Genomic DNA, 19,139 nt, shown 5'->3' on the forward strand with positions numbered 1-19,139 from the left:
TGGAATGCTTATTAACAATTTACGACAAACTACTAAGCAGGAATGAGGGCTGACTATCCAAACTGAAAGGCTGAAACCACTTGCTCATCTACATATTACTGAATTTATTCCCCTGACCTGACCAGAAGAATGAGCTGCTGTTAGCCGGATTCCTAAAACCAACCTAGGAGTTGCACTTTGTTAAGCCTGCTTTTTATTATTCAGCTTATATTGCTTTTATTGTTTTGTAGTCTGCAGCTGTTTGTTTTGCAAATGAGTGCCTCTACATTATGAATGCTTATTTAATACTGTATGCCTCTGATTGCAAAATATGTATTTTTTTATTTGTTTTTAGTATAAGATAGAGAAGAGTGCCTTGCTGGCCCAGAAATTAAACTTATCAGTATGGCATAATGACCCCCTGGGGCGTAATAGTTTTCTTGGTGAGAATGAAGTGGACCTGACCAGCTGGGATTGGAGCAACAGAAAACTGAACTGGTACCCTTTAAAACCTAGGGTATGTATAACAATATAACTGCTAATGCATATGATTATCTGCTTTATTTATTTAATCCCCTCTTGACTGCACACAGCAAACAGAAATAAGACAAATTTTTAATTTTACTCTGTACATGCTGTAGGTGAAGTTTGCTAACATTTAGGACCCCATCTCAATAATCAAGCCAGTAAGTGCCTGACTTCTGCCTCTAAACTGCTGTGCAGTATTGCTCCTGCTTATGTGCAATGTTTCAATACTACATTTGTTCAGACACGTCTGCTCTTGTATGATGAAAATTACCTTTCTTACATGTAACGAAGGCATGGCAGATTGCTGGGCTGGATAATGATTATGTTATTAAGGCAGCCATAGTACTGACTGTATAGAGGGTCTTCACATAGACCACCTGGACTGAGACTGTAAATTGATGAAATTAAGCTTGTCATGTACCCACCTGGGGTGGCACAGTGGATAGCACTGCTGCCTTGCAGAACGTTGTTCTATCATTCTTTACTGGCGCTGCCTTCTGTGTGGAATCTTCATGTCATCCTTGTGTCTGCATGGGTTTTAACTAGGTGTTCTAGTATCCTGCCAAATCCCAAAAACATGTTTTAGGGAATTTGCTGATTCTCTAAATTTTCCAAGATGCATATGGGTATGCATGTGTGTGTTTATTTGTGTGTGCATGTATGTATACATATGTATGTGTTTCTGTGTACACGCGCATGCATTGTGTGTGTGTACATTCTGGGATAGGTTAAAGCTCCATTCAGGATTAAGTTCTATATTTTATGATCACTGAATACTGGAGCAGATTCCAGCTTCTCATGATTCTGCACTGGATTAAGTAGGCAAACGAAGAATACATCAATAAATAAATTACTGAATTAACTAGTTAATTAATAATGTAGGCATCTGCCTTCAACCCATGTCATTTCTTATGGTTGATAATTTACATAAATCCCACCACACACACACACACACACACACACACACACACACACACACACACCAACCTCGCCCTACTTTATCTAACCTTCTGAAACAAAGTTCACTAGCAGAACCTATAGGCAGAAATGTAGCTGCTACACTGACAGGCCAGCCTTGAAAAAAAATTCATAAAAGTTTAAACTCGATTCAGATAGATGCAGACATCTTCCAAACCCCATACCATACATTTTAACTTGATAGGCAATTGGAAGAAGATTGCCAGCTTGGAAAAATGTACAGGCATTAGCTTGATTACAGTATAAGGGTCTGAGATTATGAAGCTTCAGCTAGAATGAAGGCAACCCCACCACTCAGTCAAAAGAAATCGAGATAAGTGACTTTTGGGTCTGGTTAAAAACTGAAGCTCAACCTTCCATTTGCACACAGATTGTAATGAAAATATTTGCCTGTAGTGCTTGGCCAGCCTGAGGAAAAAAATACATTCTTACTTTTGGTGCCATAGCCAGATTCAGCTCGAGGTAACCTAGGCATTTGCCTTAGGGATCCATACCAGTTGGGGGGGGCTCAGAAATGCATTAAATTAAACATTCTTTTTTAACATTAATGTAAAAAATATAATACTGCTGCCACAATCTTTCCTACTCTCAGCAGCTGCTACTCTTATTTGCTGGTCTGTGTGCCCTTCCATCTCCAGTCTCATTGGCTCATAGCATCAGCCAATGAAAGAGACTAGGACTGGCAAGCACAGTATTGAGAGAATTGACACTTGGTTTGAGTGGAACACAGCACACTTGTATAACAATAAGTTTTTTTTTGTTTTTTGCACCAGTTAAACAGAAAGATTTGTCAAGCCACCAAGCTGTTTTTCTTTTTTTGCAGCAACTGAATGGGAAAGCGTGTGTGTGTGTGTGTGTGTGTGTGTGTGTGTGTGTGTGTGTGTGTGTGTGTGTGTGTGTGTGTGTGTGTGTGTGTGTGTGTGTGTAAAATGCCCTACTTAGTTGAGTGGCTTGCTCAAAGCCAAACCTTGTATCTTAGGTATCGGAGGCAAGAACATTAATCCAACTGCCAGACCCTTATAAATTACTCAGGATTACTGTTAATCATTACAGTTTCAGGTTCTGGGGTTCAGAAAATATGTGTTGCTGCAAAACATAAAACATGTTGGTGTAAAATCTGTTGTTCTGTTAACATTTTAAGTGATTTAGAGTAGCCTGCTCTTATCTGTCACCAGTTTTGCAGAATGTTTGATTTTGACAGATATTTATTTATGCCACTTCTTTGAGCAAGTGATTTAATCACAGTGCTTGGGGCAACTGGAAATTTGGGCTAAGGTTCTCAGTGGCCCCCTGGACGGCAAGCTTAGTAACTTCCTATAAAACCAGAGTAGTTGTGGGGCAAAGGAAGGAAATTTATTGTAGTAAACAAGAACTTCACAATATAAACCATGTTCTTTGGATGTGATCCTTGGGTTCCTTAATGATGACATTCTGCTAATTATTTAGCAAATAAATTGGACAGCATGAAGTTTACGAGTTTGATGTTAATGTTGTAACCATGAATACATTTTAATTTACCTTGTTTTTTGCAGGCACACAGGTGAGAAATGCACTGTTGGGGCTACATCGGTCTGTGTAGCACTTATTTTCGCTAAGGCTATGAGCTGTTAAAAAGTTGCTTTCTGTTGTACATGGTTTGATTCCCTCGATCTTCATTTGTCTTTTGTGCGAGTCTGTCAAGTTACTCCACCACACAGCACCCATGGGCTGCTCCTGAAAAGGCTGTCCAGTGGGTTGTTCCAGGCTGTTAGCAAATTCATTAGATATTTGTCTTTTCATTTTCTGTACCCTTCACATAGTTGCTGCTTATAACTTCACTATATGCTATGTGAGTATGAATCCTAGCACGTCTCTTGTAGTTTAATGGGTTGGGAAATGCATTGTCACTGTTTCTTGTGCTTAGTCTGCTTTTTCAGTAAGAGTGTTTTGTTTTTATATAGAAGTAAAGGACAAGAGGGCGGCTGCGGTGGTGCAGCGGTTAGCATTGCTGCCTCACAGCAAGAGGTTTTACAGTTCGATCCTTGGCTAGGGTGCCTTCTGTACGGAGTCTGCATGTCATCCCTGTGGTCACGTGGGTTTCCTCTGGGTGCTCCAGTTTCCTCCCACATCCCAAAGATATGCTGTAGGTGGATTGGACACTAAATTGGCCCTAGGCCTGAGTGCGTGTGTGTGTGTGCCTTCTGCGGAAGGTTGGGTGTCGGGCTGGCAACTCGACACCTTAAAACTCCACTGCCAATCATGAGCGGACAGGTGATCCACTGTGGCGACCCCTAACCAGGAAAAGCCGAAAGAAGAAGAAGAAAAATAGAAGTAAAGGACAAACAAAAGCTAGTTTCTTGGCTTCTGAGAAAAGTACATTTAAAATACTACACTGGCTCTAGGGGGAAAAAAGTAGCAAAAGAGAGTTTTTACCCTGTGCTTTAATGCATTCGTAGTAGAAATGTATATGAATAGTTTCCCCTGGTCTTTATACCTAACCTACCTCTTTTGTCATTTACTTTGATTTTTTTGCATTATTATATGAGTAAGAAAGTAAATATGCACCATGATTGCCTAAAAAGGATTTTGTTTCTGCAATATTTGTTACTATGTAAAAGACCAAACTTGCTCTTTAGATTACATGGCTGTTAGGACTTTAGGTGGAAATGATTGCTTTTCTGTAGCATTATTATATTATGTGAATTTGCAGAAATCTCCAGATCAGTACTAAAAACATAAATTAAAGAAACTAAACATATACTGCTAAACTACTGACTGTTTTCTTACCAGCCATTCCACACACAGCAGTTCTTTGCCCCAGTTGCTGCAGCAATTAAACATATATTGCTATGCTGCTCTGTAAGTTCAAAAAACGGTATGCCATGCTGTTTTCCCCTATCGTTTGGATCTATATCAGAACATCAAATCAGTAAATGTCAAACGCTCACATTAGCGAACATTCACATCCTCAAAGTTGATATATTTTGTTCAGTGTACAGTGAAGATCAGGATTTTTGCCCTTTCCTCACTGTATTGCGATCTCGGAGTAGGAATATATATTTAGTGGGGGGCTCAGCCCCCCAAATTACAGTTTTCAAGTACGTAAATATTCGCTTATGTGAGCGTTCGACATTTACTGATTCATTGTTGTGATGTAGATACCATCATTTCACTATCTACATTGCTTTTGTTGCATTTCACAATATTTTTATTAATTTTTAAGAGGTTAAATGTTACAGAGATTGAAACAATCCCATTATCAGAAGTAACATTTCCAAAATATTCTCCAAATAATTTACTAACGGTACCATAGTTCTTCTTGATGAATTACACCAAGCACCATAATACTGTAAGGGCTGCACTCACAAATGACTGTTAATGTTTAAAATGGAACCAAAGATGACTGGTAGATGACTTTTACTTTGATACTGCAATATCTTGCTAAATCACATTTAACATATATGCTTCTATTGTCAAAACAGGAATAAAGGTTCTATTTCCTTAAGTTCTGCTGAATAGTAGAGACTATTTGCCATGTTTATTCTTCCATATTAGGTCAACAACTGTAAAAGATCCGTTTAAATCAGCCAACTCTTGTAGAGGAATAAAGCCAGGACTATGGCTCAGTCTAACTGGCAGCTCTGGTGCCTGACAAAAAGCAAAAGCACTAGGCATTGTACTCATGAAATGTGAGTCTTTGAGCATGTGTTTGCCCACATGTATTAGCATGTATCTGAAAGAGAGCAGTGTAGAGGCATGCTCCCAGTGGCAGAGCTCTGAGGGCTAAAGTTGTTGTGAAAGGTTGGAGGTGCTTCACTGGGGGGAGGGAGAGCCTGTCTTGTCAAACCTGAAAGTTGTCCCCCTCCCTACCGTCCAACTCTTACCACAGGGGGTAATGAATGGGCTATTGAAGAACTCCAGGCAGGAATGAAGATGACTGGCTCTCACCCCAATTGGAATACATGGGCCAATTTGGTAAAGGTAGTGGAGCCATAAGGCAGATTTGGTGAGGGATAAAATATCAGTTAAAATCAAACAAGGACTCTTTCTTGAACGTTATACTGAGGTCTCACAAATTATGTCAACCAGTAAGCCATACTAAGCCCCTGACAATTTCTGGATAGGAGCTGAAGATCAGGTTCAAATCCACGAAAGGGTAGGTCTAGAAAATAGACTTCAAAATGGCACATTGAACATTTTGAAAAAGATAATACAAACACTCCTGCACAGTTTGTGACATTTACTATAGAGCTTCTTCACTGCAGCCTATTCTCTATAACAGTAAACCATATTTTTCAATCATTTTGAAAAATTATTCTGTTTTTTTTTCACTAGAACAGTTCTACTGTACATCTATACATGTTTGCTTCAGTACTGTATTGCATTAAAATAACATTTATTAGCATCATTCTAAAATGGTTTAACACTTAAAACAGACTTCATTATACTAATAGATACTATTCTTGTGTCTTGAACCTCTGTCTCTAGAAGAATAGGTAATAGATTACAGTTATAAATAAAAATGCAATGTCAATGTGGTAGTTTCCCCAGTCCATCACTCTGGCACACATTATTTGTTTGGGACAAGCCTTCATGGAGGATGGTTGATTCTTTTGGGGATTCAGTAACTGCTCCCAACTTACAGTGATCCACACACTTGGACTTCTAAGAAGTAGATGCCAAACAAGAGTGGTCCAAGCACCAACCCTCATAGGACTCCACTAATGACTGGTCTTTTTGTGAAGGTGGTTTCCCCTGCCTTGAATTCCTATGTCCTGTATATATGAGCCAGTTGGCAATCCTGCAGGTGACATAGGGGTTTACTCTTAATTTAGTAAGCTTTTCTACAATGCCTGAGTGGGGTACTGTGCCAAAGCTTTGGCCAGGTCTAGGTAGGCAATATGTACTGTCTTGCCTTTGTCTATTGCTTTGGGTGTCCCTTTTGGAAAAGTTTACTTGTTTAAGTAAGCATGGCCTGCCTTTGAGAAAAACAAACTGGGATGGGTCCAGGGTTTGGATGTTTTCTGTGTCCTTATTGATTACTTCTAGGATAAGTCTTTCCATGGATTTACATATGATGCTCGTCAGACATACAGGTCTGTAGTTACCTGAGTCAGTGGATGACCCTCCCTTGAGCAGGGACATGACCATTGCTGTCCTCCATTTGTTTAGTACCATTTAGTACACCAAATGATGAAACTTTGACTTGAATACAGAGCTGAGTAACAACTGTGCTGATAATATCTGTCATGCAGTAGTATGTTGTGTGGCTGTGCAGCCTCTAGTTTTGAATCTTATTACTGATCTTGAAAGCCTCACAATGCATAATCATGAACACAAGGCACTTAATATATTCTGGATTTATTCCACATTAAGCAATTAATTTCAGTAATTATTATAAACCCTTATCTTGGAACAACATTGTCTCTATTTTACTGTTATTGAAGTATACAGAATTACATTTCACATATAGGTTCATAGGTTCATACTTGTTTACTAGGCTAATGACCACAAGGGCCTCTTTAAGTCTAGCCATGCATCACAAATCTCTGGCAAGTTTTGATACCCTTTGTGATGCCCCACCATTGGGCCAGCATTCAAGGAGCCTCAATCCTCACCACTGGCAACAGTGAGAGATGTACACAGTGGGAGGATGACAAGAACACATACAGTAAAGTGCAGTTTCCCTTAAGAGCACACAGAGACCACAGTCAGTCTGGGACTGGTTTCTCACTCTTTCTCCAGATCCCTGATAAGACTCCCCACTGGCACAGCTATAGGGTTGAGATCTCAGCTGAGTGTCCAAGCCAAGACTTCCAGCACCCTCTCTGTCCAACCAGTGCTTCGTGTCCCTGCCCAAGTAGAGATTTGATTTATAAAGACACGCACACACACACACACACACACACACACACACACACACACACACCTGGGAAAGGCTGGCACAGGTTTACTAGCTATGCACCCTGCTGCCCAGACTATAAGGTAGTTTTCACTGCCACCAGCCACTACTTATCAGCTACCTTAAGGCCCTTAGCAAAGGGTGTCTAATCTTACTGTGTAATGCTACTATTAATCCAAATGGTAGTTTGACCAAGAGCAAGGCTATTATTAGTGGCCCACACAGTATCACCAAATAGATATGCAAGTACTCTCAGAACGTAAATATCTCTAGACAGACCAGCTGCAATTGAAAGGTTTTAAATATATTTAATAATAAATAATAAAAGAACAAGAAAATACTTGGCAAACAATCACAGTTACGGCGGAGTTCAGAATCACAGGAAATAGTTAAAACAACATTGCAGGACAGTCTCAAATAAATACAGAAAACATTTAAGCTATACTTCACTATATTCCTGTCTGACTCTAAGAAAAATTAGTGTACCCTAGTTAACTTACTTACAGAACAAGGCAAGACAGATGTGGTGAGTGGGTTTCCCAGCTGATGTCAGGTCAAAGACCAATACAGAAATGCTCAGTCTCTCTCTCTCAGAGAGTTCTTAAATTAATATTTCAAATATTACTGCTGGAATACTTGCAGCATGACATCACTTCTTGTCATATGACTATCCCAGGTGAATCCCCCCAATGCAGCTGGTAGCATTTAGCAGCTCTCTGTGAAAATACTTAAACAAGGACTTCTCTTAGAAGTAAGGCAAATGGTGGAAGTCGTAAAATAATTTACACTCCTCCACATTTAAAGGCAATAAAAAAACGTCTAGTTCTAGACATTATGTCTCCTATTGCACTGAAACTGAAAGATAACATCTCTTTTTATAGCCCAGTAATAAAGTACTTCAATCTCAACTATTCTTCTTATGTTTTGCAAGTTATTCTCCTGTGTTTCAGTTTCCCCTGTTAAAATATATATGTAAACAGTTACAATAGTGCATATACATTTCTGCTCAGTACTAAAATATCACTTCTGTACAATATGACATACAGTTCTAATACATTTGTAACACAGGCATAGGAATCATGTTGATATTTACAAATGACACACAGCCACTTAAAAAATTCAGATATTTGGGCTGGTATTATCACCTTCTGTCACACTTCAATATAAATCATATTAATATTCACAAATGACATATAATTATTTACAAAACTCCAGATAGCTGGGCTGGCAGATTTCCTTTTGTGACACCCTTAATAAGTGTAAGCATGGGCCTGGGAGATGAACCATTTACAGGTTACCTATGTCCATTTGAGACATAGGTGCCAAACCAGGGATGAATTTCCAGTTTCCCATCCAGTTGTCCAGGTTACACTTGAATTGGGTTAGGAAGGAACTCTGCTTCACATGGATGGGGAGCCTGTTGCATAGAAGGGGTAGTCTCTGGGATACATATCTGTCTCTCTAGCAGGTCCTATTTATATCACAGGCAAGGTTTAAGCCTTTAGAATGGGTAATTTTGGTGCTGTTTGTTTTGTGAATATGCAGGAGGTCCATTAGAGTGGGGTCTGACAATGCCCTGTATGCCAGGCATAGATCTCCCCTCAAAAGCCTGTAGGAGACAGAATACAGTGATAGGACTTGAAGCAGTCTGCATAGGACGTTTTACTTATGCTCTGTATTCTTTTAGTGAGGAAACTCTGTGGACATTCCAATTATTGGATATGCCTGGTCAGGTACATACCAAAGGGGGTATTATACTCAATGATAGGTCTGATGAATGCCATATACAGTGGAACAGTGACTTCCATGGACTTAGATGCCATACCTTTATTTATAATTTGCGCAACATAAAATTATTTCCTCACCACTGTAGAAAATCATTTATCCTTAGTAAGCCATCGTCCTCCTTCTGTATTATGTCAAATTGTAATGTTCTTTCCAAAACAAAAGGGACACACAAAGGAAATGGAGGTAGAAGGAATCAAACGCTGTACCCTGTGCTACAAGAAGGACCTCATTAACAACTCAGAACCTTAAACCTCTGTGCTAAATGCCATCTTACTAAAATATAACTTTATACTATTTTTCTGTATCATCCCTTTTTTTCTGTCATTTATTTCCCTATATTTATATCAATCCAATTATATTACTGCACCTCTCTTATATATTCTAGTTCTTCTCTGCCCTTATTAATAGAACCCATTATATTGTAAAGCTGTTATATAGCTAGTTCTCTAACAGCATACAGGCAATCATGTCCAGCCTGTTGCCTTCAGACAGTATATCTCTGCAGACACTTCTCTGTCTCCTCAAATGCTCCCTTCCATTATAATTAACTACTTCACCTAAGTTCCTGTACACAACCTGGCAGGGTTATCTAAAAAAGTTTATCAACCTGCTTATCCTTTGCAGGCAGCTAGTGGCTCCGTGAGTGCTTCTATTCCTCCAGGGCAGGGCAGGGCAGCCCTATTTCCATGGCAACGGAACGGAGCAGTTCACCTACTGGCCAAGGAGTTTTAAGAAGCGGAGGCAACATCATGAATTCTACTCCAGTACTTTATTTTTCTGAATGGATTACTAGTGGATTACAGTGTGATTTTGGGCCCGACCACATTAGAACAGGTCGAGGGACTGTGGACCAACAAATTAAGAGTTTTGAGAAGGAAGTCATGAAGCTACGTAAGCTACAAGTAGAGAACTGTTATCTTAAGGAATGTGTTCATCGACAACAGATTCCAAAGGGACTTAGAACTTGGAAATTTCCCACAGGTACTGTTGCTGGTTCAGAATTGCATAAGGAACTGCTTACTTTGTTTAACAAACACGGTTGCAAGTTACTTGATGTTCTTATTAGAGACAATAATAAGAAAATGAATGATTTAAAAATTAAAATAGATGCCATTAATGAAGGTTTACACAATGATTTGTTGTTCCAGACTAAAGTTAATGAATACAATGCTGTGTTAGTGAACATTGACAAAGCTATGGTTGTACTTAAAAATAAAAAAGGTATAAAATTGGAAAGGGACAGGTTAGAATATGAGCAGGAAAGGGCTTATCCCTTAACTAACAACAGCAGCATAGGTTTTGAAGTAAGGGGGGACTACCCACCCTTTAGGGGACCCTAACATGGTTGATGACAATTTGAGTGATATGACTGAGCAGGTTATCCCTTTAGAGGCGCCTTTGAGGAGATCAGAGCATCTGCAGAACTGACAACAACAGCATTATCAAGAGAGAGCCAGGAATGGCAACTTTCAGAACAACTACAATGGAGGGAGAACATACAGGGGGAGGGGGAGAGGAATGCCGAAGAATTGGTAGGGGACGACATAATTACAACGTGACATCATTACCAATGAGACTGGTGATTTTAAGATTTACAACTATAGTGAATTGGAAGTTGATGCACCATGAGCTAACCTTTTTCAAAAGGGACTTAACTTTGTCCCTACTATTACACCCAAGGTAGATAGTTCTTTATTGGAACTTAAGTTGTTCATAAGGAAACTTAATTTCAAAATGTATTTCAACAACAATGAACATCCTTCCTATAGGAATATAGGAGAATGTAGAAAAACCAGCACTTTCAACCCCCCCTTACATCCAACTCTTCATGTATATGAAAATCTTTGTATGGAACAAATCCATAAACTACACCATGGTTAAAACAATGTAGTTATGCACAATTTGACAGATACTGAAATTGATTTGTTAAAAACCATCAGAGAGAGTACTTCTATCAGAGTTATGAAACTGGATAAGGGTGGGGGACTGGTCATTATGAATCAGGCTAGGTATGCTGAAACAATGCTAACACATTTGTTCACTGATTCTTATGATGAGATTTCAACAAATGAACCAAATATCTGCTACAGAAACATAGACATTTGTTTAAATGATCTGCTTTTAAATGAACAAATTTCACTGAGTGAACACAACTTCCTTACACAAAAACATCCACGAATTCCGACAATTTTCGGCATTCCCAAGATACATAAAAGTATTGAAAACACCCTTTTAGACCGATTGTGGATGCGAAGGCTTCAAAAACATTTAACTTGGCCAAATTCATTCACCACAATTTAAAACACATTTTGGACCAACACAACTTGCTAAAAGACTCTTGGGACTGCCTTAAAAAAATACAAGGTAATCTGTATAGTGATAACTTGATATTCAGCACTTTGGATATCAAAGATCTTTTTACAGTTATACCTCATCAGGCAGGCATTGAATTGTTTTACGAATATTTGTGTTCTTTTACTTCTTTAGGGCACTCTAGGATTTTGATGTTCAGGACTCTTGTGGAGTTAGTGTTACTTAACAACTTCATTACCTTTGAAAACCAGTTAAACAGAAAACAGGAGTGGCAATGGGGGCGGCCTCTGCCCCCCCTATTTGCGAACACTGTATTGACCCAATGAGAACTGACCACAGTATTTGAGAATGCACTTTTTAGGCACTGCAGATTTTATGGGAGATACCTTGACGAACTGTTAATTTTTTGGGATGGAAATGAAGAACAGCTTGAGCAGTTTTTTTGTTTCTTAAAGTCAAGTACTGATTTTCTTAGATTCACTAAAGTACAAAATAGGGAATATATCAACTTTTTGGACATTACTATAAGTAAGGATTTACAGAATCATAGATTTATTTCTACATTGTACAGAAAACCCACATACTCCAACACCTTGCTTCATTTTGATAGCTTTCACCCCGTCCATCAGAAAAAATCTTTAGTCAAAGGACAGGGGGTACGGTTAGCAAGGATGGTTAGTGATTGGACACTATTTTTACAGGAGATTGACAAGCTTAAGGGTATGCTTACTAGAAGGGGGTACCCCGGTACCTTTGTTGACTCTATTTTAAATGAAGTAAAGGAAAAAAGAAACAATGGTCACTTTCTTCCACTTTTGGGTTTTGCCTTGGATTCTGGTCCGACCAACATCATTAGGACCTCGGCTTTAAACACTAGGGAGGGGGTTACCTACACTGATGCCATGACTCTTACTTTTAACCCCCTTTTTTACAGCATTAGAGACATCTTGTTTAACAATTGGACAATTCTTACTACTGATGATACTTGTAAATCAAGATTTCAGGACAAACCTTGTATCATATACAGGAGGGACACATGTTTAATGAGTCTTTTGGAACATAATTGCACTGCCGAAAAGGAGGGTTATATGCGTAAATGTGGACATTGTACGCAATGCCCCTTTATTTTGGAGACCAATGTCATTTTTATTAGTGGATACTGTAAAGTGTACTTGCATAAAAAGTTCAACTGTCAAAGTAAGCACCTTGTATATATTGCTATTTGCCAGGACTGTCAATGTTTTTACATTGGTAAGACTATCAATACATTAAATAAACGTACCAACACGTTTATGATATTAGGAAGGGCAATGGCAACAATGCATTAGCCAAGCACATAGCGGATCACCCAAATCATAATTTTAGGTTTGCTGTTTTAGAACAGGTTTGCACTGAAAATAGTAGAGGCGGGCCAATGGAGTTATTTCTTGAATACAAAGAACTACTCTGGCAGCTCAGAAGCAATGCTACAAGCAAAACTGGTTTAAATGAAACAGTGTCGATTTCAAGTTATTTAAAATTAAAGTCTGAATTTTACATATAGTATAATGTTGACAATATTTTTCAATTTTTAGTCTACATATGTTGACAGATTTTAAACAGTTTGATTAGGGTTGATCAATTTTTATTTTTAAAGTTTTCAAAATAGGTTTCAAAATAGGCTTTATATGTATTTGTTATTCAATTTATGACATTTTGCCTCTTGTTTTTTAACCAATACTCTAGCACTGTTCATACATGTGACTTGACTGGTTGCTTATTTAAATGGAAGTTGGTTACAGCTGTTTTTATTCTGAAGATGTCTTGGTGCGAATGCCTGACGAAAGCGCTCAATTCAATAAACAGTTTGTGGTTGGCAGACCGGTTACTTGCTTTTTTTCTTCTTAGTTTGTGTACGGCTGTTTCAGTAAATCATTTCAGATCTCTCAACTTTCCATTTCATCATGCAGCTGTTAATTATATATTTTGCCTAGCCCACCCATTAGAAAACCAACAAGATAACCAGGTCTCAGACACCTTTCTTCTAACTTCATATTTCTAAGAGACTGTCAACATCAGAAAAAAAACTTTCAGTTTCTATATCAAAAGAATTTTATAATGAATGGCAAAAACTATTTCCCTTTAACCCCTCACTAATATAACCTCCTGTAGTTACCACGATCCATACCATATTACAGTCAGTGCTCCCCTTCCAGACCCAGAAGATCTCGTGCACCTTTACGCTTATCAAAACTTTTCCATGCAGTTAAACTCATCCACTACCAACCAAGTCCTAATATTCTTGCATCTGTACTCCCTCATTTTCTATGCACTGATTACATAAATGCATCCATTACCTTATCATAAATATCTTCAGTGATACTAGTAAGTATAATCGAGGTCCCAGATGTTCAACTCCTATTATTTACAAAAATGACATGATTCTGAAACGATATTTTTGTCTCAAGAAACAAGTACTTTTATTCATGTTCTGTACTGACCCAATAACACTCACACAACTATCATTTAAGTATGTGTCTCAGTAATTACCATTATATTGTTAAACATACTGATGTAAAACAGTTTTCAGATACTTGTTTGAGTGTTAAGGCATGCAAATTTAAAAGCACACTAATTAAACAGTGTCATGCCTAAGAGTACTGAAATTATATAATAACTCAACCATAAATTTACTCTGAGACTGACCTGATTTGACCTTCTTGAGAACGGGGTTACAGTAGGATGGTGGATATTGGTAAGGTGCAAATAGTCTTGTGATTCAATGCCTTGAATTTCCTATGATTCTGTGAACTCTTATGTGCTGTAGGGCTACATTTACTATCTGAAAATTAACTAAACAATAAGTTATAGCATATGTAGAACCAGATTCTGCTACTATTGTATTTTTCATGGTTAATTCAGTGGTATCGTCTCAAAATAAAATATTGATATCCCCATTTTGTAAGTCCCGTATCTACTGCATCTAATATCAACCAAAACATCTTTTTCAGTAATAAAGAAAATATTTGCCTAGTCTGTTTTGGTACATGAGCTGCCTCACTGTTTATTGAATTCCAAAATATATTCACATCACATATCAGAAATATATGAAACTGAGGAAAGGGATGAAAGGGATCCCTTTTATTAATTGCATTTTACACCAAGTACAACAGCTGAAATAGAGATCCTACTTTCTTGTTTCAATGGTTGAATCTTCAAGTTGCCTCTTAACACAGATAGGTCACATCTTTTAATGAGTCAGCCTGTAAAATATACTACAACAGTTAGGATTTAACAAAGATTTCTGTTGATAATACTTCATAGACAGAGGTAGGAATCCCCTGCAGCATCTTTTCCCTGTGGCACTGTATGGAGACAAGTCATTCTCTGCTACTTGTATTCCACTGCAGAATCTCCCAGATTTGAAATCCCTGTTCAATTAGTGTTCATCACTTCATGAAGTTAATATATTGGCAACTCATTTAATTTAGCCATCACTTCTGCATTATTAAAAGTGAACAAATCATCTCTAGAAACACTGTTAACACTGCAGGGAAGGCAGCTTATATTTCAGACGACATCACCTACACCCCTTAATAACATCCACATACTGCAGTCTTTGTTAAAAAGTTGGATTTGATTAATCATGGACTACATGCCCTGCCAAATATGTTTTTCCCTGGTTGCACTATATTTCACAGTACCAGTTTTTATTTGTACATCATCAAAGACTACATAAAAATAACACTTGGTTTCCTATATCTCCTCTGTAAGACAGCCAGTGGTATAGAATCTACTTAATTCAAAGTAATAATTTCTTGAAGCTCGTCCACTCTGCCACCACAGTTTTCAGAGATCCAAACAAATCCAATCCTCCTTCGTCTTCTTCCAGCACCCAGAAAAACTCAGATACCTTCTACAAGCCTGCACTCAGTTGTAGTTCCACATTTTCTGCCTGGCCAGCTATTTCTTCCATTCTGTTTTGCACTTCAGTCACCGGTAGATTAATAGATGTCACAGCAGCCCGTTAATCATGTAAAACCTCAATATCATCAATGATGATATATCAAGAATGATGCAGTCATGTTGAGGGATACCCGCACTAGACCATACTTTAATGAACAGGCCGGACAGTCTATCACTTCGGCCACGAAGTCAAGATAGCCAACACGAATGAGTCTTACATACTCCAAGGACTCAGGCCCCATTTGTGGGATCATTAGGAAACATTGGAGGGTTCTTGTCTCTCATGAGAATTGCAAAGGTTTACTGGGAGATGCTCCCTCTTTTTGTTTTAAGAATCGCCCCTCACTGAGAAAGATGTTGTGTTATATGCCTTTAATTAATAGAAGAAGCAATGCAGCAAGTGACAGGATAGGAACATATCCTTGCCAGCATTGTAATGTGTGCAGGTTTATAGACACTGATGACCAGTTTGTACACCCAGACACGGGACGTTCTTATGACATTAGACTCTATGCTGATTGTAGCAGCCAGAATGTTGTGTATTGTGCATCATGTGTGGACTGCAAAAGTTTCTATATTGGGAAGACGAACCAGAGTCTAAGGGATCAAATAAGAGAACATGTCTATAGTAAAATGAAGGGTGATGATAGAAATGCACTATCAAAACATGTAAAGACAGCAGGGTTAAATCACTGGTTTAAATTGATGGTATTGGTATTATACACACCAAACTTAAGAGGAAATGATGTTAGGACTAAAACTGAATGTGTGGAAATAAAGTGGATGCATTTGTTTTGAGCCAATGAAGGCAAGGGTTTAAATGAAGTTATCCCTATTAAGCCAATTTTAAAGTCACGTGATCTCAGGCATTAAGCTATAAATTCAGTCTGGGTGTGGTGTTTTGTATTGGATTTGAAGAAGTACCTTTGTGTATGAAAACGCTTATCCTGTTTTAACAGTCCTTTGTTTTATATAATTTTTATTAAAGTGTTTGTACTACTCGGCCTAGCCAGCCTTTTCTTTTATATTAACATTTTTGACTTTTGCTGGTTGCTCTCTCTTTTTTGCTTTTTGCTCAATATCATCAACACCCACTACTTGTAGTTCTGTTATGTATCCGTCTAACAATCCTGATAAGTGCCACTTACCAGATTTCTTACATTACTTCTTCAGTAGAATCTATTATTTAAACTCAGCAGAATATTATTCTGGTACACTTGGTCCTATCACTTCTTGTTATTACACAATTCTTCCCTTACAATTCTCATTCTCAGCAAAAGTCTCCATATTTTATGCCATCATTCAAATGACAAGACGTTCACATATAATAATTTTATTAATTTGTGTTGACTAACCTTGTATTCTCAAAAAAAAAATCTTATTAACCACAATATATAAAGCAACCAGGGGATACAGCCAACCTCTTCAAGGATTGCAAAACCTCCCTGCAGTATAGCCCATTAAGAATCCTGGTGACTGTTATTTCCAGGGAATATTCTTCTTGTTTTCTAATCTGAGTCAATTTCCCAAAGTTTCCATAAAATTTTCAGTAAGGACTTTTATTTCAGGGGTGAGTTTGGCATAATGGTTAAGGACTTTACCTCATAAATTCAAAGTACAGGCTTTGATTCTTACCTCTGGTAAATGACTAGGTTTGTAACAGTCCACAGACTTATAGCCTAGTACTTACCTGTGACATAGGGTTATTATTTACCTATACCTGAACCCCAAGTGTGCATCAGCATTGACAAACAGATGTTGATTAAATGCAAGATCACTGCCTGACCTTAGCATATTTGAGATACTATATGTGGACAACATCTTATTCATTTATGGGGTAACTGCAATTTCTGCTGTGCACATTATTGGTTTAAGCAACAACAAAATCCCCATACAAGGCAAATGCTGATAAAATACTCAATTCACACTGAAAATACTCAGAAAATAACAAAGATTTATTAAAACAGACATGAGCGCTTTCGCAGTGGTAGAATTGGTCTGATGAAGCAGTGTCTACAACTGCGAAAGCGCTCATGTCTGTTTTAATAAATCTTTGTTATTTTCTCAGTATTTTCAGTGTAAATTGATTATTTTATCAGCATTTGCCTTCTACTGGGGAGTTTGTTGTTGCTTATTTGTGACTTGTATTCTCGTTTCTTTGGGGATTTTTTGTTTGCTGTTTGATGTTAGAAAATGAAAACACAGACTAGATAAGATTAGTGCCTAACAAATGTTCCCTTGATGGTAAAGATCCATGAAGCACTTCATTTAATTTAACCCATTGTTGTGCTGGTAATTCTGACATAGTCAATTGCATTAATGGATTTTTATATGGTATTTTTGTCTGGCACACCACACAGTTGAATAACATAGCTTCTGTAGATCTGTGATGGTTAGGAAACCATATTTTTTTCTCTATCCATTTCTGTGGTTGGAAGAATGATACACTACTAGCCCTATGATTATGTGCTAAACAAAATATCAGCATGGAAGGGGGCAGATGCATTCAGAAATGACACCCCAGCCATTAGTATACAGCCTGACTTCTATAACTTACTCCATCAGGATCAGCTTATACTTCATTGGTCTGTCATTGTAAATTATGCATGATCCTGGGATGGGATAATTATAACAGGAGATGAGTGAAAAGTTTACTGTACTTACACAAAGCAGCAAAACAATGTACAATGCCTTGTCCCATTGTATACTTATCTTTATGAATTACAAAGGGCCATGGTATACTGGTACACTGCATATTAGACTCCAAGTGTAGCTCAAACCAAATAGAAGGATCAAAAGGGCAAAAAATAAAATCAGGTCTGAAATCAAGGAGCGGATCAAAGAGGAACAGGTACCATCAGAGTTATTAACATATCGTAATATGCCTTGCCTGAAGCAGTGCTAGTAGTTTTAAACAGAAGATTAACCTCTGTTCATGCTGCTACTGGAAATTTAGTTGAAATGCTGTCTAAACATAAACCTTTGTCAGAAATTTAGACCTTAAACTGCTGTTTCCAGTTCTCAGCATGACTGACACTTGTCCACTTAAATGCTGCTGTACCCTTATATGATCTAACATCCATTGACAGCTGAATTTTATGCCTTATTATGAACTTTATAATCAATCTAAAGGTGTTGTTTTCCAACCTAACTATTGCAGAGGAACAAGTTTTAAATTACTTGAAATTAAACATAGAAATTAGTATGAAACTATCTGAAAATGATAGGGCAGTGATCGTTATAGATGGACTTGAATATCTTACTTCTGTGGACAGTCTATTCAATTATGAGCATATTGTTAGATTGTTATGGGGTCTGAATTTGAGAGAAAGGTAATGAGAATTAATTATACTTTGTATGAGTGTCAGCTATCTAATGACTTAAATGCAGTCTGTGACTGTGCATTCATTTATTCCTAAAGTTCACAAAAAGGCCCATCCTGCCCTTGTGAGACCAAAAGTATCTGGTGCTACTTGTATTACAGAACCAATATAACTTTAGTCAGGGCATTTATTCTTCTAAAACTTGTTAAACATTATGCATTTGGCACTGGTGAATATATAGAACAGTTATTCGACTGGCCCAGGAAGAATGTGAATTCCTTTTGATATAGATATTAAGGCAATATATAACCACTTATGTTAGTTTAGTAACTATTCAATGCATACGATAAAAACAGAATGTACATGACTTGAACTTGGCTTAGAAAATAATATTTTCACGTAAG

The 19,139-nt window shown here is 37.8% G+C and overlaps 1 protein-coding gene across 2 annotated transcripts in view; it reads left to right on the forward strand.

Moving 5' to 3' along the window:
• The window catches only part of LOC122789773 (synaptotagmin-like protein 2), a 1,041,792-nt gene that overhangs the window by 932,908 nt on the left and 89,745 nt on the right, over window positions 1–19,139 (forward strand). For both annotated transcript variants that reach the window (XM_044057212.1, XM_044057213.1), the window contains exon 13: window positions 335–496. In XM_044057212.1, coding sequence (XP_043913147.1) covers window positions 335–496 — 162 coding nt within the window. The remainder of the gene's footprint in view (window positions 1–334; window positions 497–19,139) is intronic.

This window comes from Protopterus annectens, chromosome 15.part0 (genome assembly GCF_019279795.1).
Source record: "Protopterus annectens isolate FY-2018-M chromosome 15.part0, PAN1.0, whole genome shotgun sequence".
NCBI classification, from domain to species: domain Eukaryota; kingdom Metazoa; phylum Chordata; order Ceratodontiformes; family Protopteridae; genus Protopterus; species Protopterus annectens.